Here is a 26,903-nt window from a genome sequence, read left to right on the forward strand (position 1 = left end):
CTCAGATGCAGGGACTGAATACATTCTGCTGAGGAGCAACAAGGGGGAAAGGGCTCTTGCCTTTGTGCCCTGCTTTGGGGCTGCCCAGAGGCATCTGTTTGGTCACTGTACGAGACAGGATGCTGGCCCAGGTGGGCCATTGGTCTGTTCTTAAATGCTTGCAAGGAAAGGGTCCTGTGTGCCATGTTGTAATGGGCTGGAGACCTCTCTACAAGCAGAGTAGGTCTGCACTCAAGTAAATGCTCCAGCCTGCCTCTTTGTTGTCATCTGTGGCAGGTCCCCTTGGTTCTGATGGTGCAGCACCATGGATGGGCCAACTGGACAGGAGCCAATCACAGTTATTCAGGACTGGAGTATCATAACTTTTGGTGCTGGCATGGCAGGGCGATGGGTCAGGATCCACAAAAAAGTAAGGGGATCTCTATAAGGAGTCCTGGGTGGAGCTGCCCTAATCTTCAGCTCCACTTCAGGGGCCCGAGGCTAGCTGGCTTTCGCCCATACTGCAGACAGTGGCCCACTGGAATGGCCCACAATGAGGTAAGCCACACCTAACACCCCCAAAACTCCCTGTCAGCTCCCAGCCAGTGGGCTGGGTGTGTGAGACAGACATTGGTCAGCAAGTGAGCTGTCTGATATTAGGATCCTTGTCCCAATGCCTCACCCAAACCTCCACTATTATTCTAGTAAATAAAAAGTTGTGGCCATGTTTTCGCCTAGCCCTGGTCTCTGTGTGTCATCTTTTGCTCCCATAAGCTCGCGTCCGGATGCCTGGGGGCACAAACCACCTTGAACAGATTAGAAAGGCAACATAAATGGGAGGAAGGAAGTTATTGGGACGAGAAGGGCAAAGAAAGGCAAGAAATGAGAGTGTACTGAATGTAGGCTCAAGCTAACTGTATGGTTGATGAAGCACTGGAACAGGTTGCCAAGAAAAGAGAGAAAGGGAGGGAGGGAGGGAGAGTGTCTGTGTAATTTTCATCACCTTGTATCGTTAAGAGCAAATTGGATGAACACTTGACTAGATTAATTGAGATGGACTCCCTCCATGAGGCAGGAGTTCATTCCAGCAAGGGCTGTTTACCAATTAATGAATCTCTATTTGATTAATCATCTGTTTTTTTTAATAGACCGGTCATATAATTGATTAAATTTATATAAATTTCACACCATGCAAAACCTCAGTATAGGGTTTGGCTTTATGTTTGGGTTTTTGTTTTTTGTTTTTAAAAAAGATACCGAAGTCCGCACAATAATTTATTTATTTCTAACACCGCAGCTCTCGTTGTAAGAAGGAAACGCCACCATCAATATATTCTTTTTCAGTTCCTGTTCCACTGTAATAATTGCAGCAGTGCACCAGAACCAAAAATAGCCTAAAAAATTAAACAGGCATGCTGCTAATGCAGTGCTACATGAAATGAAATGTTCCTGAGTTAAAATCAGCCCCTATCAGTGAAGTAACTGGATTGATGGTTGACTAATAATCTACCTACACTAAACCAGTTGAAGCGTGTAGCTACACTTTGAGTCCCTATATCAATTGCCAGAGATTAGGATAGATATGTTTGGGGGTTGATATGTGTAGAGCAGGAAAAAATATTTAGGGATGTTTTCCACTGCTGCCTTTCATGGCACATGGAATATCTTCATGATAAAAAATGCCTTTCTAAAAAAGGTGATTGGGAAGAGGTGACACATGTGAAATCTGTTCAATGCCACATTTCTAGAAAAAGAACACTTTGCTCCCCATAACCGTGTTGCTCTGTCTCTCTTCTTTTACCTTTCAGACCCGAAGCTCCCGGCACTCACAGGGCTCCCAGCCTGGCCTGGCCGATCAAGCCAAACTCTCCTTTGCTTCTGCCGAGTCTCTGGAAACCATGTCTGAAGCTGAGCTGCCCATTGGGTTTAACAGAATGAACCGGTTCCGGCAAAGCTTGCCTTTGTCCCGTTCCACCAGCCAAACAAAACTCCGGTCTCCAGGTAAGAACTGTTTCTCAAGCATCCCCAGTTAGCAGAGATGTATCCTGATTTTAGACAGATCTCATTGTTGAGAAAGCCGACTTTTGTCACCCTTGTTGCGTCTGTTGTGGGGCTCAGGGGTACCTGCAGTTGGAGCTATTTTGCTCCAAGTACTTTTTGTGGTTGCAGAGGGTAAAAGGTACCGAAAGCCTAAATCTCAACAGGAAGTGATGTGACCATGACAAGGGACTGGTGTCAATACCCCCCACTTTCAGATCCCCCTCTTCCTGCCCAGTTGAGAAAACAAGGCCCAGAGTGTGGCCTGCCACATGTTTTAGTCTGGTGACATGTTGGAACAGCTCCATGGTTTTCATGGCAGTCATGAAGTCCTGAGCCACCCCAGAGCCAGTCACCTTGGCCTGGATGTTGAAGTCCCCCAGAACCATCAGTCTAGGAATCCTCAACACTGCCTCCAAAACTAGCTCAGTCAGCTCAGACTTATGGGCAGGCAGATGGGTGGTAAACCAACAGAATCCCTAATATGTCCCGATTGCCCAGTGCCAGGAGCACTAGATACTTCCCCTGCAACTGGACAGAGGGCCTGGAGAGAGAAATGGAATCTCTATAAATTACAGCAACTCTCCCTCCCCGACCCTCAAGTCCTGCCCTGATGCTGCGCCAAAAACCCAGGTGAGCGCAACTGGATGAGACCAACTCTGCCCTACTCACCCACTCAGGTCTCAGTGACACAGACCCAATGGTCCTCCTCCTCCATAATCAAATCAGGAATGAGGGAGCTCTTACTCAGAGCTGACCTGAAATTCAGTAACAGAAGCCACAGTCCCAAGGGCTGGCTGATAGGACAACTGCAATTCCCCAGATTAGTGGCACTGGCACATGGCCTTTGCTAACTTGGTGCCTTCCATCTGTTTTGAACTACAAATCCCATGCTGGTTGGGGCTGATAGGAGTTGTAGCTCCCAAACATTTGGAGGCTACCAGATTGGTGAAGTTTAGCAGACTGCATATATTTGAAAACAGCAACAACAGATTTTGAGGTTTTGGCTTCTTTTTAAAGACCTGTGTCTGTGTACAGTTTAATCGCATAGTCTCTGCTGCTATGCATAACTGAAGCTAGTCTTTTTACTGTTCATACCTGGGGTTCCCATTATGTTGCCATGCAGAAGTTGCAAATCCCGTCAGGGACGCCGGAGGCCAGCCACATCTGGAAGGCAACTCCTGGTGCATAATTTTATCTTAACCATTTTTATATATACCACCCAGATAGCTGGCTATGGGGTGGCACGGAAATACCACTGTTACTACTACTACTATTAGTACTACTCTTATAGTAATTTGCTTGCTTGTTTTAGTTTATATTACAAATTATCGCTCGCTCAACAAATTAACTCAAGGTGGTTGAGGGAAAACATTTCTAAATAAAGAAATAAATAAAAATTACAAAAATATTTGGAAATGCCCATTCAGGGCTCTTTTTTGAATGATAGCAGCAGGGAATCATGCCTCTAACTACTCCCTTACATACGCCCAACCAAATAAAAACCCAGTGCCAAGATGTTTATTATCATCAGCACTGCTTTGTGAGTGATCACTGTAATAATTTTTTTACGTTTGAGCTGTAACTTAATTATCATGGTCTGTGTTCTTGCATTTTCGTTTTCCTCTGGCCATACTTTGTTGTTGTTGTTGTTGTTGTTCTCTCTCTCTCTCTCTCTCTCTTCACCAGGGATGGGGAACCTGTGGCCTTTCAGATATATTGTTAGACTCCTATTCCCATCAGCCCCACCTAGCATGGCTAGTGGACAGGGATGATGGGAGCTGTAGTCCAACACCAAGTTCTTCATACCTGCTCTGTTCCCATGTATATATATGACTACCAATATATATCATCCCATGCATCTGAGGAAGTGGGCTCTGGTCCCCAAAAGCCTATTATTACATCATAATAAATGTGTTAGTCTTTGAGGTGCTACAAGACTCTTTGGGTTGTATCCAATGTTAGTCATACTCAGAGTGGACCCATTGAAATTAATGGACATGAATAACTTAGAGCTATTAATTGTAATTGGTTTACTCTGAGTAGACCTTGGTTAGGTTTTGTGGCAACAAAGTAACACAGTTACTACTCACTCCTTTGGGAATTTTGTTGTTGTTTCTGAAGCAGAACAATAGAATAGAATAGAATAGAATAGAATAGAATAGAATAGAATAGAATAGAATAGATGGAAGGGACCCCGGGGATCATCTAGTCCAACTCCCTGCAATGCAGGAGTATGCAGCTGTCCCACACAGGGGTCAAACTTACAACCATGGCATTATGAGCACCACATTTTAACCAGCTGAGCTATCCAGATGTCTGAAGGAGAGATGGGGAAAGGCCCTGTTCTTTAGTAGAAATATCAGAGTTTTGGCACAAGTACTGTCTGATGTCTTCTACAGGTAGCCACTGAATGCACTTTCGAGATGAATGAAACATTCAGTAGCCCCCTCCCACCCCCAAGAGATTTCAGTAGGTGTAGGGTTCACATTTGTGAGTAGATGATTCCATCTCTCATTCTGACTCTGTGACTCTTATTTCTGCTAACACTTTACCACCTGAAGAAGAGTATTGTGCAACCCAGAAGCTTTCCATTCTGCTAGCGTTAGTTGCTTTGACTGATAATCTGCATTTCTTGACCTGTTTCCTTCCAGTCTCCTCTGTATCTCTCACACACCCTTTCTGATTTTCCTAGGTGTCCTTTTCCTGCAGTTTGGGGATGAAACAAGACGGGTTCACATCACCCACGAAATCAGCAGCATGGACACTCTGCATGCCCTTATTGTCCACATGTTTCCTCAGAAGCTGACAATGGGCATGCTCAAGTCCCCCAACACTGCCATCCTGATCAAGGACGAATCCCGTAATGTCTTCTATGAGCTGGAGGATGTCAGGTGAGAGCAGTGGCTTGCTGGAGGCACTACTAAATGCTTGGAGGAAGTGTGACATTGACTACTAAGTAGAGGACTATATGACCAGTCTGCTATTTCCCTCCCTCCTGATACTGTGCTTTTCTTTTCATTCCCGGAGCTCCATTCACTGTGCTTGTATGAAACTTTAAATCAAGAGTGGGCAACTTGCGGCCTTAAGGGCCAAATGAGGCCACTGGCCTAATTTAATTTGGGCATGGAAAGCCTAGGAAGGAGGAGGAGGGTGGGAAGAGGTGGGTGAATGCAGTGATGGAAGGAGGAGCGGGAGGAGTAGGGAAGAAGTCCTCTACAACCATAGGAACATAAGAAGAGCCCAGCTGGACCAAAGGTTCAACAAAACCAGCATCCTGTTCTCACAGTGGCTAACCAGATGCTCCTATGGGAAACCCAGAAGCAGAGCACAATCACAACATCATTCTCTCCACCTGTGACTCCAAACAGCTGGCCTTCCTAGCATCCTGTATCAGACAGTGGAAGTAGGCCATAACCATCATAGCTAGTAGCCATTGGATAGCCTTATCCCCATGAATCTATGTGGTCATCTTTTAAACGTATTTTGAATTGTTATGCATTGTGCAATTGGTATTTATGTTTTGTAAACCACTTGGAAGTGGTACAGTGGTGCCTTGGTTCTCGAACTTCATCTGTTCCGGGAGTCCATTCAACTCCCGGAACCATTTGAAAACTAAGGCACAGCTTCCGATTGACTGCAGGAGCTTCCTGCACTCAAGCTCAAACTACCTCAAACTACCTAGCCCAGCATCCGGTCTCCAACAGTGGACAGCTAGACGCCTCTGGGACAGCTAGCTCACAAACAGGGCATGAAAGGAATAGACCTCCCTAATTGCTTGCCCCCAGCGCCTGCTATTCAGATGTCTACTGCCTCTGAACTTGGAGGCTCTATTTATTTAGTTGTTAGGGCTAATAGATGCTCATAAAACTGTCCACTGTGAATCTTTTTATAAAGCCATCTAAGCCAGTGGCCATCACCACGCCTTGTGGCAGCCAATCCAGCCTGTTAATTAATGGTGTGCTATGTGGAGAAGTGCTTCTTTTGTCCGTCCATAATCGACTGCCAGTCAATTTAATTGGGTGACCCAGAGTCTTGCTATTCTGAGAAAGGGAGAGGGGGAAAAAACAATTATCTTTGCATTGTGCATAATTGTTGAGACACCTATACCACAGTGCTTCCCTAGTTATTGCTGCTTTATTACCCTCTCCAGAAACCTCTTAGCACAGGGGTGCAGAACCTCTGGCTCATGGGTTGAATGCCACCCTCCAGGCCTCTCGGTCAAGCTCTCAGGGCTGCTCTCAGACCACACTCCACACCCTCCTCAGGTCCTTTGCCTGGCCGGATGAAGTCATTGAACTGTGATAATGCCTCTTACTTGCCAGGGCAGAGGGTGAAAAGATGGGTATGTGTGTGTTGGGAGGCATATAAAAACATCAGGCTTTTGTGCAGATGGAATTCAACTTTCATCTGCCCCTGCCCACCACAGGCATGCAGCCCTCTCAGAAGATTGTACATGAGGGAACACAGCCCTTAGACCTGCAAGGGTTTCCCCACCCTGGTCTAACATATCCCATCTAAGCCATTTTAATAGGTCAGAGAGCAGTCACATTTCTGCCCTTGGGTAGACTCTCTGACTGTGTACACACACCATACCTTTAAAACATGTTTAAAGCACATTCCCCACCCCACCCCAAGAATCCTGGGAACTTTAGTTGACCCCTCACAGAGCTGCAGTTCCCAGAATCCCTAACAAACTGCCATTTCCAGGATTTAGGGGTGTATGTGGTTTAAAGGTATGCTTTGGAGCCACAACCCTCACCTCCTGTTTGGAGTCTGGCAGCATTCTCACATACATACATACATACATACATACATACATACGGTTTATGTGCCACAGCATGTATTTCAAACATTTTCATAATTTCTAAAACCGTAAAATAACACACCATGTGCTTAAATCTCATTAAAAGGAAGGAATACATTGTATCTGCAACAATTTGAAAGGTTAAAATGTATACTTTAAGTATTCCAAACTACTGGTATGTTACCCACCCCAAACACTTCTCCCCCATGTGCCTCACCACCTGTGTGTTCCAATAAATTTGCCCCATGCTGTGTAGAAGTTACCGTTTTTCTTTTGGCCTCTTGCTACCCACAGTTTCCATGTTAGCTTTTCCAACAAAGCTGTCTGCCAGATCACTTCATACCACTTATCCAAGCATTCTCTTGATGAGAGTGTTGCGGTTTCAGCCCCATAACTTAACTAGCAAGAGCACAGAATCCGTGTGCGAAAGCCAGAAGTGGAATTATGCAGACAAACTCACACATCTAAACCCAACAGCAGGTTACTCCAAATAAATAAATAAATAAATAAAATCCTCAATATCAAGGAAGAGGAGGACTCCTGCCCAATAGTCTCCAGCAGCTGTGGCATGGGCCAATGACGTCATCAGGCTGCCTCTGTGCAGCTGTCACTGCTGCCATCATAGTCATGCATAGTCTGGCCCTTAGAATAATAACCAAGGCTGCCATTCATTTGTTCCATTAATGCCTTTGTTCTTGCAGGGATATCCAGGATAGGAGCATTATCAAAATCTACCGGAAAGAGCCCCTTTATGCTTCCTTCCCCGGATCCCACATCACCAACGGAGACCTGAGGGTAAGAGCGGTGGGCTGCAGTAAGGCCACTGAGCTGTTTTTGTCTTCAGTGGATGTTAGTGCAGTGGTAGGTGTGGGGGCGGGGCAGATTACTAAGGAAGATTTCAGCAACGCCTGCCCATTGAACACAATCCAGATGATGGTCATCTTGCAAGCAAAGCCGTTCTGCAGATGCCTAGGATATGTTCTTTTACGCTGTCTGTGTCAGGGTTGTCTATCGTTTTTCAGGCCAAGCATTGCATATATAAATGTATAACACATTTGGGGGATTTTGAAAGGGGGGTGGGTTTCACAAAAAAACATTTGGCATCACAATATCACATTGAGAGGCCTATAGAAGCAGTCGATAAAAGAATAAACAATATTTTTGTTTTAAGATTGACAAATTGGGTTGGGGAAATTGTGGGGCCAGGAAAAACCTTTTTAGCATCACTATCACAGCAGGAGATTTATGGGAGTAGTGAATAAAAAGTTAAAGCAATATATTTGTTCTGCATAATGCATTCACATTGCAGAATTCAGCTCTCGATGCAGAATTTGAGGTATCAGAGAAGATTAGCGCCACCGATAGGCCTAGTTCACACTGCAATCAAAGTGAACTGGTTCTAGGATTTTACCACTTTGGACTACAAATGGGAGATTACATTATTTAATGTTCTCTGATGTATGAAATTCATTCCAGATAGAAATCAGTTAAGCCAGGGAGAATGGTTTTAGTGTAGCCTTTTCTCTGGTAAGCCAAATTTGTACATACTGGGTTTTTCTCACGGGGAGGCATCCTGTACACCTCCTGCCCTGCTGCAGTCTGAAGTGGTAGGGTCGGGTTTTACCACTTCCATCTTCTGTTTGTGTGAGCTAGACGATAGGGATGAGAGGTGAGTCTGTTTTTCATTCAGTTTTATTCTTCCCACCTTTTCCTTGCAACTTTTGACCTGGGCCCCATGTGTAGAGGAGGGCAGAGTTTATAACATTCTCTGATCACTTTTTCTCCCAGAGAGAGATGGTCTACACTTCCAGGGAGTCCTCTCCCACCCGGCGCCTAAACAGCATGTCACCTGCTTCTCACCTCACCTCTGGATCGCCTCCACCAGTGCTCCAGTCGTCTTCGCCGTCCCGCTCCCGCATGTCCTACAGCGGCGGGCGCCCGCCTTCCTACGCCGGCAGCCCCGTGCACCACGGCGAGCGGCTCTCCAACCTTCCTCCAGCCCAGGGGGTCTCGCCAAGCCCAAGCGCTATCTTGGAACGCCGGGACGTCAAGCCAGACGAAGACATGGCTGGGAAGAACATGGTGCTTGTGAAGAACGAGGGCCTGTATGCCGACCCCTACAGCATGGTGCACGAAGGGCGCCTGAGCATCACGTCCACGCAGTCCCTGGCTGGGATGGGGGACCCCTTTGCCTACCCAGGGGGTCTCTACAAGCGGGGCTCTGTCCGTTCCCTCAGCACCTACTCAGCTGCTGCCCTGCAGTCCGAACTGGAAGACAGCTTGTATAAGCCCAACGCACAGATCTACAGCGACACCTACGGTCCGGGGATGGGCTTCCGCTTGCCCCCTTCGTCGCCGCAGAAAATTGCAGACGGCCGGCTGGTAGATGTTCAGCAGAGCCAAAGCCCCCACAGCCCTTACTCAGGGCCCCCAAGCCGTTCCTCTCCAGTCCGCCAGACCTTCCGCAAAGACTCATGCTCCTCGGTCTTCATGGAAAGCCCTGTCAACAAGCCAAGGAATCCCAGCTCCTCAGGGCCCCCAGAGCTCTTCCCTGGACCTGGGGAACGCCCCCTTTCTGGGTTCAGCTCACCTGTGCCTGCCAAGGATACGGAAACAAGGTAAGATGGGAGGCTGTCGGACCACCATTGCCATTCGTAAGGTGACTGGCAGCTTGATAAGTATTTTCTGAGTTTCAACATTCAAATGCAGAGCCTGCTGCTTTGGAGCAGAATTTGGCACTGTGCAAAATTGCTATTGCCCTGAGAGATTTTGATGAGTTGCGTTGGATTTACTGCATGAACAGTGGTACACCTACTTATTTGACCCCCATGATTGCCTGCCTTGTTTTGTCTACCCAGATTCCAAAAATTGTCTTTCTTCTTCCTTCCTGACAATCGCACAAAATCCTGACTGCTTTTTCCAGTCTTTCTTTCTCATCGATCCTTCCTATCTTCAGTTTGCCCCCTTCTCCTTTCTACCCTCAAGTGTTCACCTCCTCTAGCAACCCCTCCCCTAAATGTCTGCTTTTTAGTTCATTGCCTGCCAGTGGTACATTCAGGTAACTGGGTTAGTGGTTTTAATGGTGTAGCAGGGACAGTGGTTGCAAGGCAGCCCTGCTGCATTTGCGGACCCTCTTGTTCATTCTGTTGAGTGGGGGCCCTGGACATCTGCCCCAGAGTTACGCCCTGAAGGTACCACTGCTGCTCATGGGGCAATTAAGGGGCAATCAATCAATCAATCAATCAATCACTGATCTCCCAATCACAATAAGTATAATGAGCAGAACCTGCAAACAGGAAACTTTAGAAAGGGCCTTTGTTGAATGAGACTGTCTTCTGGATAAATGCTATAAAAGAATCTTAGCTAGCCATGGAGAAAGGCATTGCTGGATAAAATAGCATTGTATTACGTGCTTTGTAGCTGCCATTTTAATCCTACTTCCACCTGATTGCAGCAAAGCAATATCTCAGTAGGGCTGGGGAACCAGCAGGGCAGGGGAACCAGCTGCTTTCATCCCAAATAGTTGGAATGGTTGTGTGTATTCCCTGCCACCCTAGCTCTCTGTCCATCCCCTTTCTCTCCCATCCTTTGGAACTTGACGGTGTCTTCCTCCTTCCGTTCTCTTTTTTGGGTGCAGGCAGAAGTTGTCTTCAGGAAAATTAGATTAGCAAAAGAAAATCGTACCTTATCTGATGTTCAATCTCCCCATGTCCAAATCTCTATAGCAAGGATGGTTCCTGAGTTGTCAGTAGAGTTGTCAGGGGGAATGGTAGGAACAGAGCTCATTAGGATAACCAAAAGATAGGAAGGAAGAAATGATTAGAATCAGCAAGAGAGGGCGGGTTGGGGGGAGATGGATGGCGGGGGAGAGTGAAAGCCAAGCAGGAGAGAGGTCAAAGGAATGGCAAGCACAGACCTGTCAGAAATTAATGTACCATAAAGTGTGAGAGAGAGACATTTCTCCTCAGTACAGAACCTTCAAGGAATGCTGACGGAGGAATGCCTCTGGGATACACATTTTGAGGGAGAGAGTAGCCAAAAGAAATCCAAACAAACTGCATTTTCCACCAGATTTGGTGCAAATAGACCTGTTTTATGGGGGTTTTGCCTTTCCCCTTTATGAGTTAAGCCTTACCTTAGGTATGAGGAACATTTGTCCTTGCAGATATTTCTGAAATACAGCTCACTCAGCGCCTGAGGATTATGGGAGCTTTAGTTCAGCAACATCTGGAGGGCAAAGATTCCCCACACCTCTCCTACCTCTTTTTCAAGAGCTATGGCCCCCGAAAAGAAAAGGGCTGGCTGCCTTAGCTTGCCCAAGTTGCGCTGACCTCAATAGGATAGGCAGTTTTTACTGGCATAACAACCACTCACATCAACAGGTTGGGGGTTGGCGTTTGATTCTCTTCCAGAATTGAGGACCATCCCCCACCTCAGAAATGGCTTCTTTCCTGTTCTCCACAGTAGCCATTTCAATGGAGACTTGCTGGAGGCCAGGCTTCCATACAAGGAAAACAGATTTACAGAACACCCTTGATGCTATGTCCTATTTACCCTGGGTATGGGCTTCCCAAAAGCACCTGGCTGGGTTGCTGTCAAAAACAGGATGCTGAACTGGATGGATTTCAGCAGGGCTGCTCTTAATGTTCTTACATTTCTCATATGTCCTCGGGAAGCTCCATTGTTTTGCTCCGTTGCTCCTCGGTTTTCACTGAATTGTGAAGACGCCTCTCTTCCAGGGGGCATTATGGAGGATGATAAATTGAGTTTGCTCAGGTGCTGCTTTCTTTTTAATGCAGACTTTCCGATGGTTTTCCTGGCATTTTGTTGTTACTTTACTAATATATATTCCGCTGCAGTGAATTTAATGTTTTTGACTTCTTTATATTGTAAGCTGAGAGACAGGCAGGATAGAAGAGTTTATAAAAACAGATAATAATTATAAACTAGCATGTTTGTTCACACTGCCACAGCACTAGGCTAGGGATGGGAAACCTGAAGTTTGGGAGCAGAATTTGGATTCCAAGCCTCTTGCTATCGCCCTTGAGACTCTCTCCAGGCCTCATACCTTTCCCGGCGATGCTACCTACCAACCTTGCATTACACCTTCCTTGAGTGTTTTTGCCTGGCTGGAATGTGTCCTTGAACTCTGATAATGTGTCTTTCTTGCCTGGATGGAGAATAGAGATGGATGTGCAAGTGTGAAAAAATTAGCCTACCATACAAAGGTAAAATTCACATGAGTTGCTGCGTCCACTTTTGCCTCTGGCTTGCTGATTAGAAGGTCGGCGGTTTGAATTCCTGCGACGGGGTGAGCTCCTGTTGCTTGGTCCCAGCTCCTGCCAACCTAGCAGTTCGAAAGCACGTCAAAGTGCAAGTAGATAAATAGGTACCGCTCCGGCGGGAAGGTAAGCGGCGTTTCCGTGCGCTGCTCTGGTTCACCAGAAGCGGCTTTGTCATGCTGGCCACATGACCCAGAAGCTGTACGCCGGCTCCCTTGGCCAGTAACGCGAGATGAGCACCACAACCCCAGAGTCGGACACGACTGGACCTAATGGTCAGGGGTACCTTTACCTTTACCCCATGGTTGGCATGTGCCCCAGAGGATGAAAAAGGTTCTCCACTCCATAACTAGGCAGAGAGGAGAGAGGGCAAGAAACTCATGCCTCACCAGTTCCTTTTTCACACACACCCCCCCAAGGGACCGCATGGAAGCCATGGAGAAGCAGATTGCCAGCCTCACAGGACTGGTGCAGAGTGCCCTGATGCGAAGCTCTGACACAGAAAATCCTAGGTAAGAGGCTGTGGCAAGTATTGCATGTTCTTGATGCTTTCTTTTTTTCTTCATTGACAGAGGAGGCAGGGTAGTCTGTGGATCAGGCATTTCCCTGCTGAGGGTTGGTATAAATATACAGATCCACAGAGATGGGAGCCATTGTAGTATAATGGTTAAAGTGTTCCAGTTTTTGAATGATTTTCGGAAGCCAAATGTTCTAGCACGGCTTCCGCAGCTTCCAATTGGCTGCCGGATGCTCCTGCAGCCAGTCGGAACCCGCACCTTGGAAGTCAAACGTTTTGGAAGTCAAACGGATTTCTGGAACAGATTCTGTTTGAATTCCAAGGTACGTCTGTATATCAATTTGCATCACAAAACAGACCCTTACATTGCCTTCTCTTAGGTATGTACAGTACTAAAATACTGCTCCTTTCCTCAGTCTCATGGTTCTTGTGGTATAAATGCTCTGCCTCTCACATGAGATGCTTTTATTGGAAATATTCATTGACTTGAATTATATCTTCCTGTGTCAATAAGATTAGACTGAATGCAAAAAAAACATTTTATTGTCGACAGCCCTTTCTGCTGATCAGGACCCTTTTATCAGTTACTTTTTCCAGGCGCCACCCAAAACAACACCTGGGGAAGGAGGAGAAATTCAACTTTGTTTGCATTTTAATGAGAAACTAACTAACTTGCACTTCTCAAATCAATACGCGAACTGAAACACAGCTATCCTTTGAAATTCGCACTTCTCCGAATTTTGTGACACTGTGTGCCAACCTAGCAATATGAACAATAATGCATGCATTATGGAAAATAACATGCAAGCAGGCATGATATTAAGGGAAACTGCTTACAAAAATGTTTGTATTAGTCAAAACTGCATACAAAAAATTATTTATTAGAAGCTCACACTAAAGTGGCAAATAGTTGTGAGGCTGTTTTTTCTTTAAAAAAATTAAATAATAATAATTTGAATTAGTGAGGAAATGTAGAGAACAGTATTTAAGCCTGGAAACATTAGAAACTTGGAAAACCAAAGCTGGTAGACTTTTTTATCCCTGCAACAGATGCACAATGTTGTTCTGTTATTTTTCACATCCTCCCCATCATAGTAAGAGTGGGTCTTCCTTTTCTGTGTCTAATCCTTGTTTTTCTTGCAGTGAGAGGACAGAAGGGACTAACGGAGGGACGCCTCCTTCAGCACGTAAGTGAGCATCTTGCTTTGGTGTCCCCAAGGCTGCCTTATCACAAGATAGAGGCGGTTGATATTGGCTCCACTGCTGGATAGAGGTGATGCTGGGATACCCACCCCTTTTGTTATCTCTGAACTTGGTCAAATTGGTACCTCTGCATAACAAACCTGTTCACCCCTAACAGAAAGCAAACTGCAGACTTTTTACAATAAGGAAAATCATGGAAAATTCACTGGAAAGTGTGGGATAATACTTACAGTATATTATGGCGTATAAGACTACTTTTTAACCCAGGAAAATCTTCTCAAAAGTCGGGGGTCGTCTTATACGCCGGGTGGGAAAAATCTGTGGTCGAGTATATCTCAAACTCTATATTTTAACTGGAAAAGTTGGGGGTCGTCTTATACGCCCAGTCGTCTTATACGCCAGAATATACGGTATTTGACCTGATGACATAGGGTTTCTGCCCAAACAAATGGATGCTCAATAAACATCCATCAGTCAATGACCTGTATTCAGCAGACATCAAATAGTCTTCCCGCAAACTTGGTGCAAACAGATCGGGATGAATGCTCAATAGACATGCCTCCTGGAAGCAACATGGATATAGGTCCATTAAGAAAGCTCTGCTTCAATATGGCTAACCTGATCAAAAACACTCATCCACCCCACTCACACAGGAAACCAAAGACCACCACAGCCAACCACAAATGAACAATCACACCCTACGCCAACCCCAACCTCTCTCACCACCAAAGGAGCACAAGCGAACAACAAAGAACCTGCACAAACAATGCTGACACCAAGCCCTACATATACTAAGTAAAATAGAAACATTGTCACCCCACCCCACCCATCTCCCCACCCCGCCCACCTCTTTCCCCCTTTTCTTCCTAATGTCTCAACAAACGTAACTGATTTGTAAAAATGTTACATGGAAAAAATACGAGGGAGACATTACACATACCTTTGTAAATCAAGAAAATCTTTAATAAAAAATGTTTTTTTAAAAATAAAGCTCTGCTGTACTGAGGAAGGACGTAGCTGCTAAGACCTTTGTGTCCCTGTTGCACCTGCCCCTTTTCACCCGCCCTCTCCTGCCTGCTTCAGGAGCCAAGCTAGAAAACTACGCTGAATTGACGCAGGCATTCAATCTTTTATTTATTCATTTAAAACATTTTTATACAGACCACTAGAATGTGATCTCATATCCAGAGAGACTTGCTATTGTCATGCACAAGATAGGGGTGGAAGGAGAAATGAGGGACAGGAACAGGAAAAGTTGGGATGGGGTGAGTTGTGAGATCAACACAATTGTACCATAGAGAATAACCCCACCAGTCCAAACTTGTGGTAAGAATTGAGAGTTGCTCTTGTCCCATTATTCTCTATGGTCGTTGAGTGATGTTGGTCCAGGTCTTGGCATCTCTACAGTGAAAGCCACATATGCTTTGCACTGGACATTAGAGTATAATGCCTGTTCAATATTGGACTGAAAGCAACTGCAAGTCTCTGTTACTCTGGATTGTACAAGTTATGAATCTCTCCTGCTGTCCTTCTTTCAGCCCCCAGCAGAAGCAACGTTGGGACACCTGTACCTGGTCCTCCACCCCCATCCACTTCTGGGACACCGGGCGGGCAGCCCACTGCCATCACCCGTCTACACATGCAGCTGCATCTTCACGACCTGCAGCAGAATGCCAGTGACCTCCGCAACCAGCTGCAGCAGCTGAAGAAACTGCAGGTGAGCTAGGTTTGGAAAAGGGCTGTGTCTACACTGCCTTTCTATGGGAGTGAAAAATAAAAGAAAGTTAGGAATATATTTTATTGGGCACATCAGGGAGAAATTGCAGGTTTCGTTTTAAAAAGGGCAAGTTTCTAGTCCGTACGGTAGGGTAGCCAATGCTGTGCTAGATGTATCATTGGTTTGATTCTGGAGAAGGCAGCTTTCTATGTTCTCATTGGTACTGAAGCTTCATTTCAGTTGGGGATAAAGAGCAAAGTCTCATGTATCACACTTATAATAATAATAATTTCATTATTTGTACCCCGCCCATCTGACTGGGTTGCCCCAGCCACTCTGGGCAGCTTCCAACAAATATACAAGCATAATAAAACTTCTAACGTTCAGATGTCTTCTAAAAGTTGTATATTTATTTATCTGTTTGACATCTGATAGGACGGCATTCCACAGGGTGGGCGCCATTACCAAGTAGGCCCTTTGCCTGATTCCCTGTAACTTCACTTCTTATAGTGAGGAAACTGCCAGAAGGCCCTTGGAGGAGGACCTTAGTGTCCGCGCTGAACAATGGGGGTGAAGATGCTCCTTCAGGCATGCATGGCCGAGGCTGTTTAGGGCTTTTTGAAAGTTGGCACCAACACTTTGAATTGTGCTTGGAAACCTACTGGGAGCCAGCGTAGATTCTTTATATGGTCCCGGCGGCCGCTTCCAAGCCTTCCTTTTGCAGCGATCTTTGTTCTGACGTCCGGGGAAAAGCAAGCTGCTTGCCTTGAAAACAAAAAGGGGAAAAACAAACCCAAGCCCAATCCATTTTGCTCTGTTTTCGCCCTCCATCTCTTTTCCCTTTTCATTTGGCTTTTATTCTCATTAGCAGCGCTCACCAAAACAAACCCTTCTCGGTGACGGGTTATTTTGGAATATCTGGCACCAAGCGAAAGTCCAGATGGCAGCTGCGCATCCAGAGCCAGCGATCCGATCTTGTCGTCCCCGAGCGTGGGAGGCGCCAGTGTTTTTCCTCGGAGTTGCTTAGCTCCAGAGCTAATTAACAGTGACAGCTTGTTGGAAGCAGGAAAGTGGCGAATGGTGCAGAGGGGTGGAAAGGCAAATGGCTCACACTGCCTCATTTCCCCCAGACGCTTCAGAACTTTGGAAAGCATTCCACGTCCGGTCTCTGAGCCTTGCCTTCTTCCGTCATTGTCAATCACGTGCGGAGTGCATCACTCCACTGGGCTCTGGGAGAGCATCCTGAAATCTTCTCTTCTAGGTGCTGCACCCAAAAGGCAGCCTTGCCTTAGGCCCAGCACATTAAGAGGTTAACTTGAGTATACGAGAGCCGTAACTTGTGGAGAGAATAATTTCATCTTTCTGGCCTGTTCTTTTGTTGAATGTGAAATAAAAGTTAATCCATCCAAGTGCAAGAAATCCAAGCTCTTTGGGACAGACAGAAATCCCATGTTCAGAGATATTAGTTTTCATGATTCTGTGTAATTATTGTCAGGGCTTAGCTCTAGCATATATTTCCTTTTTTGAAGTATTATATGACAGTAGGCAGAGCAATCCTGTGAGCGCAATGGAGGGAGAATCTATGGGATTCCCCTGGCGTCCTTGTTAATGTGCTTTCATGATTATTTGCGCTCATGACAGTATCAGGGCAGTTACTGTTTGTGCCTACGAAAGTTTTGGGGCAGGGCACACTGCTTCATTTCCAATCTGTGCATGTCCTGTAACTTCCTGCAGGTATCCTGTAACTAAGATTCATAGAATTGTAGAGCTCCCACAGAGAAAAGTATGCCAGTTTTTTGGGGAGGGGGGGGTCCTATGGGAACGCTGATGGCTTTAGGCGTGTGTTAAGCCCTTTCCCTTCTACACACCAGGCTTCTGCCGGCGCTGAGCATCAGATCTCCTCACAAGGACCTGCTGTTTGCATGCTCAGGTTCATTTCCTTGGATCAGAGCAAGTGCCCTTGACGTGAAGCCACAAACTTAAAAGGAAATAGATGCACGTTGCAGAGAGCAGCCGGCAGCCCCGTTATCTTCAGCGGCAGATTAGTTGCGCTCTGAATCACCTGATTATTCAGGATGCTCTTCAAGTGTGCTCCCAAAAGGGCTGGAGGTGCTTTCTTTTCATCCTCTTCTTTCCCAGCCTCTGATGCACCGTGGCCTCGATGGTTCCTCTAAGCTGCAACTGCTTGTCTTCCTGCAACACCTTGATTTTCTCTCTCTCTCTCCCTTCCACCCCCACCCCCGCTTGTCCTTTGCAGCTTCAAAACCAAGAGACGGTGAAGACAATGCTGAGGCGGACAGAGACGGAGATCAGCGTGAGAGTGACAGACACCATGCGCAAGCAGGAGGATCCCCTGCAGCGCCAGCGCACCCTGGTGGAAGAGGAGCGCCTCCGCTACCTCAACGAGGAAGAGCTCATCACCCAACAGCTAAAGTGAGGGTTTTGCAAGGGGATATATGTGGGAATGTTCAGGGAGGCAGGAGATGATAATATTGTTTATCAATATCCTTCCTAACTTGCGCTAGCAAGTTCTTTTACATAGCAGAGTTTTACATTCCCCTTTTAAACGCACAGCACATAGTTGGTTGCAGGCTTGTGTAAGCCTCTCACGATTAGGTTCCTGGTAAGTTCCCTTATATCCCTCTTAAAAGAATAAACATGCCCCAATCTTGTTTAAAGTATATAAGTATACTCACATCATAAGTTCACATTTGGATTTCTGAAGGCAGACTTAGTTACAAAGTATAAACACGTGGATCTATCCCATATGGGGATGATCCCAGTGTCCTCTGTTGGCAGAGCATTTCTAGCTAAAAAGCTGCTCCAACGATGGAGGAAGTCAAAGAGAGATTGTGCTGGGTGACTTGCCCTTTTGTTACCTGGACAGGTAAGGTCACACCCACCTCTAGTCACATGCAAAAGGAAGTATGCCCCAGCCAGGAGGAAACAGGAAGTTTTCGACTGGCTGGACCAAACATTCCCCCGCATGTCCAACAAGGAATGTTGTACTTGACTGCTACTTATTTATCACATCCCACAATATATTGTGTATTTGCATGTGTAGGTGTGGGTGCTTCTACTCGGGTGTTTATCGTAGGATTGGTGCCTCTCACACAAGCACCATTTTTTGCAGCGTGCACATGACATCATCCCGGCCTATATCCCCCTGCCACCACAGTTTAATCCAAATTTGCCCTTTTCAGAGAAAATCTAGGAATTTTAAAGAAAATTATTGCCAGTGACTCTAAACAACCTGCTCAGAGTGTTAAGCCATTGTCTGGAAGCTCCCTATGTCAGAGGAAACAATTCCACACACCTAACTGTGGCATTCATGTATTTTAATAGCATACAGTACACCACTTTTAGAGTTTTAAAACACAAAAGTGGTTTCGAAACACTTTTAGGTAAATAAATAAAATTTTGTGCATACCTGCAGAAGGGCATCCAGAGACAAAAGTGTCCCTGTGTGTGTGTCCACTGTCTGTGACAAATTGCTCATTCTGCTCAGCAACCTTCCCTGGATAACATGTAATCTCACTCCCTATAGACTCACTAGTCCCAAATTCCCAATTGAAATACAACTAGGTTTGCCCCCATGAAATCATTAGAATAGAGATTTGAAAGGCTTAGGCTGTGCAACACACTATACGTTGAAAACACATTTGGAGTACAGTCTTCTCAAAGAATTCTGGGCACAACAGTTTACCCCTCGCAGAGTTGCAATTCCCAGCAACCCTGAATAAACTACAGTGCCCATAATTATTTGAAGGAGCAAAATGTGCTCCAGATGTGTGTACATGGCCATAGTCTTATAAGCCTGGGTGGAAAGGAGAACGAGAAGGGATCTGCCTATCTACCGTATATACTTGAGTATAAGCCTAGTTTTTCAGCACACTTTTTGTGCTTTAAAAGCTGCCCTCGGCTTATACTCAAGTCAACCATTCCTTAAGAAGTGTACAAGAATGGCGGTTCTTTACTCTCCCCAGGCAGCTTGTTCCATTCCTGAACTGCTCACATAAATGCAAACTTTAGACCCCAGAAGGCAGAAAGCCTTCAGTTAAGGAAGTATTAAAACCCCACAGGTGCTCACTTTCCCTGGCTCCTGCTTAAACAGGACAGGATCCCAGCCTTCTCTGTATAACACAAGGGAACATTGTGCTGTGAGTTAAACCACAGAGCCCTAGGGCTTGCTGATCAGAAGAATGGCGGTTCGAAACCCTGCGACGGGGTGAGCTCCACAGCAGCAAAGGAGGAAGAGGAAGGAGCAGCCCAAAGGGCTGCTTTGGGCTGCTCGTTCCTCCTCTACCACAGTGGCAAAGGTGAACCGGCTTATACTTGAGTCAATAAGCTTTCCCACATTTTTGTAGGGAAATTAGGTGCCTCGGCTTATATTTGGGTCGACTTATACTCGAGTATATACGGTATGTTATCTATTTATGTATCTGTATCTTGAACATACACAGAGTTACTGCAGGAACAGTCACTACGAAACAACTTGGGCTTCCTTTAGTTATTAAAACTGAACATGGTTTAAAGGCAGGGGTACTTGGGGGGGGGGGAAAGGTAAGAAAAATAAGGAGAAAGGAAAGTGGGTAGCCAATCAAATTATTCAGTGCAGCCATCTAAAGCTGCAGTCTTACTCACTTACTAGGGATTAAGTCCCCTGGAACTCAGTGAGTTGTCTATTACTTTTACAGTAGCAGATGTGCACCCAATCTATCTAGATCAGGACCAGTAAGGGTTTAATCCTTCCCCTGCACTTTCTCCTCCCACCCCATCCCTTCTGCTGCAGTCTGCTGTTTGCTCTGAGTGGGGAAAGTCAAGACATACAAATGCAGGAATAAATTCCTCATGCTGCAGACTCAGCCCAGTTCCTCCTGCACCCCAGGTGCTATTTGCAAAGGTTTTAAAGAGATGGAGATGCATTTGCATTCATGAATAGGATCAGACTGCATGAATGCTTTCTGGATTTTATCGTATTTGATTTGTTGTTGTTCAGTCGTGTCCGACTCTTCGTGATCCCATGGACCAGAGCACGCCAGGCACGCCTATCCTTCACTGCCTCTCGCAGTTTGGCCAAACTCATGTTAGTAGCTTCGAGAACACTGTCCAACCATCTCATCCTCTGTCGTCCCCTTCTCCTTGTGCCCCCCATCTTCCCCAACATCAGGGTCTTTTCCAGGGAGTCTTTTCTTCTCATGAGGTGGCCAAAGTACTGGAGCCTCAACTTCAGGATCTGTCCTTCCAGTGAGCACTCAGGGCTGATTTCTTTAAGGATGGATAAGTTTGATCTTTTTGCAGTCCACGGGACTCTCAAGAGTCTCCTCCAGCACCATAATTCAAAAGCATCAATTCTTCGGCGATCAGCCTTCTTTATGGTCCAGCTCTCACTTCCGTACATTACTACTGGGAAAACCATAGCTTTAACTATACGGACCTTTGTCGGCAAGGTGATGTCTCTGCTTTTTAAGATGCTGTCTAGGTTTGTCATTGCTTTCCTCCCAAGAAGCAGGCCATATTTGATTACCTTGCTGCAATTCACCCTGGTTTCTCAATTACATTTGTGCAAATGTAACAGCTAGATTAATTGACCAAAATTAAATAATCAATTGAGTGACTTTTTCTTTAATTGGATTGCAGAACTTTCTTCTTTATTTAGCACTTTATTTAGTTTTATATACTGGTATGTGTCTTGTTTTGTATGCTTCTGTTTTTGTTCACAGCTTCATACTATCGTTTTGATATATTTATGATTTTGGTTTTTTAATACAACTTGCTTTTGTTCTTTTAAGATACTCAGGTTTCTTTTGAAGATGATGTAACAAAATTTAAAAGCTAGCCGCCCTTCCCCCAAACAAGGTTTCACTGTACATATCTCCTCTGATGTCTTCTGCAGTTCAGGTCGCTACAGAGGCGTCATATAGCTGCCTGCAGTCTCCAACATCTTTACTAGAATCTAATAAGACCTGTTGAACTCTCTGAGAATTACTGCACATGCATACCTGAGAATTTCACAGCACAAGAAGCCGCCTTCCCTTTTCTCGCTTCCTGGACTTTGCTGTTTAACCACACTGGTAACCTTTTGGTCTTCAGTGTGCTGCTGTCTCTTTCTAATCTACAGTGTACATGTTATCTGAGCCTGTATTGTAATGGTTTTAAATTACCTCCAGGCTTGCTGAGGGGATTTGACCTTCCTAGCTACACCTTTCGGCTCCTTTATAACTAATCCCCTCATTTGTGGAGAAATCCTGACTTTTGAAGTTTAAAGTATGGCTGGGTCAGTCTTTCTGGGCAATTTTCTCACACACCAGATTCCGGGCACGGTTTAAGATAAATCAAGAGTCAGTTCAATGGCTAACTATTCCAAAAGCATAATCATTTATTGCATCTAAAAATGTTCCTTCCTTGTCATGACTCAAATTTACATTAATCCAGTCAGTTTTAAGGCAGGGGAAACTGCTTGTTACTTCACCATTTCTATTTCAGTAACCTTCCCGATTTATTTTTTTATTTTTTTATCCTGAATTCTTTTTCTACCCCATAGTGATTCTTTTGCAGCAGGATCCATGTTCACACACATACCAGTAACTCAAGGACCATTCATGCACACACAATACTGTTGAGCATGCTTAAACCCATGCCTGACTCTGTTACGGCCGTACTCTCACATACATCCCATCCGACACATAAGGATGTAAGAATGCATCCCCTGCCCCCCCCCCATTCTGCCCCGTATGTGTCTCACACAGCACTGCTTTCATTTTTCTGCAGTTCATCTTCCACCAAAACCAACATTATTTCTCACCCTGCCCACTCTAGCGAAATTATTGTAACTTAAAAATATTGCATTGTTGTTACAGTGTATTCCATCCCATTCATTTCACTGCAGAGGAAACAAAATGCAAACGAGCAGCAGGAGGAAACATAATCAATCGCATGTTGTTTGTGGGCTGAAAGCAACAGCAGTAGCCAATGCTGGTTGTATTCCCTAGATCGATTTTCATTCCTGACTGTCACAGTCCGGGTTACAGACAGTCGGAGTCCTGGTTTGGTATATCGGGACCGGGGTAGAGGTCGGGAAGCAGGAATCAGCAGTCCAGGGTCAGCAGCCCAGGGGTCAGGAAGCCAAGAGTCCACAAATCAGGAGTCAGGAAGCCAAGGGTCCAAGAGTCAGGATACCAGGAGTCAGGAAGCCGAAGCACAGCTAGGTGGGTAGCGTGTTGCTGTGGCAAAGAGCCCAGGGGAAATGCTGGTCTTATATACCCCTCCCAGCCCTTGCCGCCAGGTGCTACGAGTCTTTTGTCAAGCCTCACCTGTGCAGCTGCGCCTTGCCCTTCCAGGCCAAACTCAGGAAGGCCCCAGTCCTGCGAGGCCCTATCAGCCACAGGGCCTGGTTCCTGCACGCACTCCTGACACTGACATGGAACGAATAAGCGAGTGTCGGCAAATTTCACTCCCATTTCCATGTTCGTTGGAATTCCCCAACGTTCCTACTCACACATCAATCAGTCTCACTTGCCGCCAGTGGATCGGTTAAATTGCTGTTTACAAGCCTGCATGATGTGATTGTAGAATTAGCTTAACAAAGGTTATATGAACTGGCTGGAGGGAGGAGAGACAACAGGAGGCGAAGGCCAGTAATGAGTAAAGTACTGTTGCCTAGATGTCAGGTGGTCAGGTTGATTTGTTCTCTTTATTTCATAGGTGCATATCCCAGCTTTTTGGGAGAGTATCCCCACAAAGTGGCTAAAATAGCGCACAAGCTAAACAGTGGCCCATAAACAACACAGAAACAGCCCTCTAAGCCTCTCTACCTGGCGCTTGAAACCCTTCCCAGGCCACACCCCTCTTCCCAGGTCACGCCCCTCACCAGCCCTGCTCCTCCTCTTCCTCTAGTGCTTCTGATTGGTTGGAACGCGTTCTTGATGCCTCCTGCATACCTGGATGGAGAGATCCAGTGCTTCCCCCCCTAAAATAATAATAATAATAATAATAATAATAATAATAATAATAATAATAATAATGTTTAGGGGTAGTCTCATTTTCCTACTCATATTGAAATAATGCCCCTCAGTGAGGCAAAACTTAGATTCACAAAATGTTTAGGAGAATGTGTACCCCTGCATCCCCCCAGAAAAGAAAACACTGGAGAGATCTGTATGGTGTGTCTAGAAGCCTCAAATTTTCATGTATCCGAAATGTAGCCCACTGTACAAATCCATTGATCCACTCATGCTTTGCCTCTGGCCCTGCATGCAGCCCATGGAAGGTTGACCCTGGAGGAATGCAGCTCTTGGGCTGGGGGAAAAAAACAACATTTCCTACTCCAGTTTGAAGCTTATTAAAACCAGTTCACTGGTGCCATGTTGCCTTCCCCTTCCATGTTCTTTGAAAGAAGGAAGAATAAGACCAGCCCTACCTCTGGGGACGGAGGAGAGAGTCGATTTAGTTTGCATTTAAAGGCAAAACAACTTAATTTCTGCTTTCCAGAATGGTATGAGGATTGGAAACATAGATATCCTTCAAAATTTGTACTTCTCTGGATTTTGCAGTGCAGTTCTCCAACCAAACAGCATTTACAAAAATGCATGCTTTAGGAGTAATGTGTTGGTGGAAATGTTTGGGGAAATCGCTTGCAAAAATATGCACTTCATTGAAAATGACGTACAGAATTGTTTTTATTAGGAGAAATTCTAAATGCTAAAATGCTGACAATTTTAATGGTTTTTTTTTAAAAATGCTAATTGCTGCATTAAATGTGGAGAACTGGATTTCAGAATGGAAAAATGAGAATCTGGGAGAAAGATCTGTCTCTCCCTACCTGCATCCTTTTCTCACTCTCTGACTTCTGTGTTGGTGTCTTTGTGTGTCTGCAGCGACCTGGAGAAATCGGTGGAGAGGATCCAGAAAGATTTGATGCACAATCACCGAATTATCTCCTCGCAAGAGCTGGAGGAGAAATCCCTGGTGCTTAAACAGCTGGGAGATACCTTGACTGAGCTGAAAGGTGAGAGGGGACTGGGGGAGCTCAAATCACTGTGATTGAGTTGGGATAAAGTTTTTTCTGTACTGTTCCATGGGCTGGGAAATGTGTATAGTAGTATCTAGCACAGAACATAAGTATGTGAGAATTTATGCTTTCATCTTTTTTAAAAAGAGAGGTTTCCAGCCCTGATGATTGCCTGAGAGGTGAATTTAAGGAAAGGATAGGTGGTGTGTCTGCAGAAATCTAGATTTTATGTTCTAGGAACAGGGTTTCCATCATTTGTGTTGATCTGTGTGTGGAGTGATGGTGAACAAATGGTCCTTTCTTGTTTGGCCTTCTGGTCATTTCCCACAAAGATGTTGGGCATCTATATTCTGCATCTCACTGGCTTTTCCTCCAGCTATCTTCCCCCTGTTTCACACGTCTCCACACTGCTCTTTTCCTCCATCTTCGCTTCTGCCACCATTGTGCCAAAACGATGTATAAATTCTATCAAAACCCAAATCTCACGTTCAGAATTAAATGGATTTCAGGCGGGTTTATTTTTGTTGTGGTTGTTGAGAAATAAGAAAGCTGTGCCTTAAAACAGTCTAGATTTCCCTTGAGTGCAGAGAGTTGATTTTTCATTTTCCCAGGTCAAGCTTAGTGTTATTTGTCACACGGATTACGAACAGCCTATCTGTAAAAGCGCCAGGAAACAGTGGCCTTTCCAAGATATTAGTCCTGAGAACCCATGAATCACGATGCTGGCTGAGACCAAAGGTCTTCTGAGCTCAGCAATCCCCACAGTGGCCAGACAGATGCCCCATGAAGCTCACAAGCGGGGCATGAGGGAGGCAGACATCCCCTGTGGCTCAGTGCCAGCCCCTGAACTCAATGCTCTGCCCCTGAACATGGAGGCTTCATTTTAATTTATTGCATAGCCCAGCCTTCCCCAATCTGGTGCCACGCTGATATTCTGGACCACAACTCCCATCAGCCTCTGCCAGTGCTGGCTGAGGCTGATGGGAGCTGTAGTCCAAAACCTCTGGAGGATACCAAGCAGAGGAAGGCCGCTGTAGCCAATAGCTGTTGGTAGACCGTGAGGTCCCATCTGCGCTATACCTCAGGGGGCAAAGTGGGATGTGCCACCCCTGTTGGAGAGAATTTGGCTGTGCTTCTGTGCTCGATTGGAAATCCATACGCGCAAGGGAGTGTTAAAATTCTCCTCTTCGCCATTTGGCAGGAGGTTAGAGATGATCAGTGTGAAAAGGGAATTACGTGGAGAGTTGCCACATGATAAATTGGTCTGTATGCACAGTGTCCATGATTACAAAGCTCACCCCCCCATTTCTATTATTATTTCCATAGCACTGCATTGTGTTGATGCTGCTGCTGATAATAATAATAATAATAATAATAATAATAATAATAATAATGTGTTGACCACATTTTCATAATGACATATATTCAAAAAGTGGCATTCAGATGTAAAAATCTTATAAAAACAATTCCTTCTTTTTTCAGTCTTCCCATACCACTCAGCTGTGTTGATGCCGATGTTATTTATTAATAATGATGATGATAATAATGATACATGTATTGATCGCTTTTTCATAATGATACATTCAAAAAGCAACCTGGAAATGTAAAAACCTCAAGGAAAATACAATCAAGTATGATAGAAAAAAATATAGCTAAAATAATTTGTGTTGGCCCAGGCTAGGGTAGCAAGCTTAAGAGTGGCATAGAGCTGCTCCCCCCCCCAAAGAAGAGTCTTACAGTTAACTCCGCAGAACGTGTGCGCACTCCCCATTATTTATTCATTTGTTAGCAAAGTGAGCACCCTTAGCATTTACACACACACACACACTCACAGGCAATTGAACATGCATAGAAGTGTGTGCAGATCCCCTGCGTGATGCCTGCCTGCTGGTGTCCTCGTTTGCACTGCTGCTTGCTGCCTGGGCACATTCCGGGGACTCGGGCTGATCAAATGTGGCAGTTCCTGCATTTTCCTGTGCCCCTTCCCTTCATACGTAGATAGGCTCTTGGCCTTTCCTTTTCCTTCGCTTTAACCTATGGATGGAGGAGCAATTCAATTCAGTCCACATTTAAAGGTGAACCCACCAAATCTGCTTTCCAAAACGATATGCCAACCCGAAATACAGCCATCCTTTGTAATGTGCGCTCCTCCAAATTTTGCCAGCGCAGTTCTCCGGCCAGGTAGTGTGTGCAAAAATATATATAGAATCATAGAAATGTAGAGGTGGAAGGGACCCCAAGGGTCATCTAGTCCAACCCCCTAAAATGAAAATCTCAATTTAAGCATCCATGACAGGTGGCCATCCAAGTACAGTGGTACCTCTGGGTACGTACTTCATTCGTTCCGGAGG

At 45.4% G+C, this 26,903-nt stretch overlaps 1 protein-coding gene across 12 annotated transcripts in view; it reads left to right on the forward strand.

Moving 5' to 3' along the window:
• The window catches only part of SRCIN1 (SRC kinase signaling inhibitor 1), a 308,760-nt gene that overhangs the window by 255,344 nt on the left and 26,513 nt on the right, over nucleotides 1-26,903 (forward strand). For all 12 annotated transcript variants that reach the window (XM_033169394.1, XM_033169397.1, XM_033169396.1 and 9 more), the window contains 9 exons: nucleotides 1,788-1,980; nucleotides 4,712-4,910; nucleotides 7,525-7,618; nucleotides 8,612-9,441; nucleotides 12,525-12,617; nucleotides 13,766-13,809; nucleotides 15,364-15,542; nucleotides 17,800-17,975; nucleotides 24,419-24,549. In XM_033169394.1, coding sequence (XP_033025285.1) covers nucleotides 1,788-1,980; nucleotides 4,712-4,910; nucleotides 7,525-7,618; nucleotides 8,612-9,441; nucleotides 12,525-12,617; nucleotides 13,766-13,809; nucleotides 15,364-15,542; nucleotides 17,800-17,975; nucleotides 24,419-24,549 — 1,939 coding nt within the window. The remainder of the gene's footprint in view (nucleotides 1-1,787; nucleotides 1,981-4,711; nucleotides 4,911-7,524; nucleotides 7,619-8,611; nucleotides 9,442-12,524; nucleotides 12,618-13,765; nucleotides 13,810-15,363; nucleotides 15,543-17,799; nucleotides 17,976-24,418; nucleotides 24,550-26,903) is intronic.

Source organism: Lacerta agilis, chromosome 14, assembly GCF_009819535.1.
Source record: "Lacerta agilis isolate rLacAgi1 chromosome 14, rLacAgi1.pri, whole genome shotgun sequence".
Taxonomy (NCBI): Eukaryota; Metazoa; Chordata; class Lepidosauria; order Squamata; family Lacertidae; genus Lacerta; species Lacerta agilis.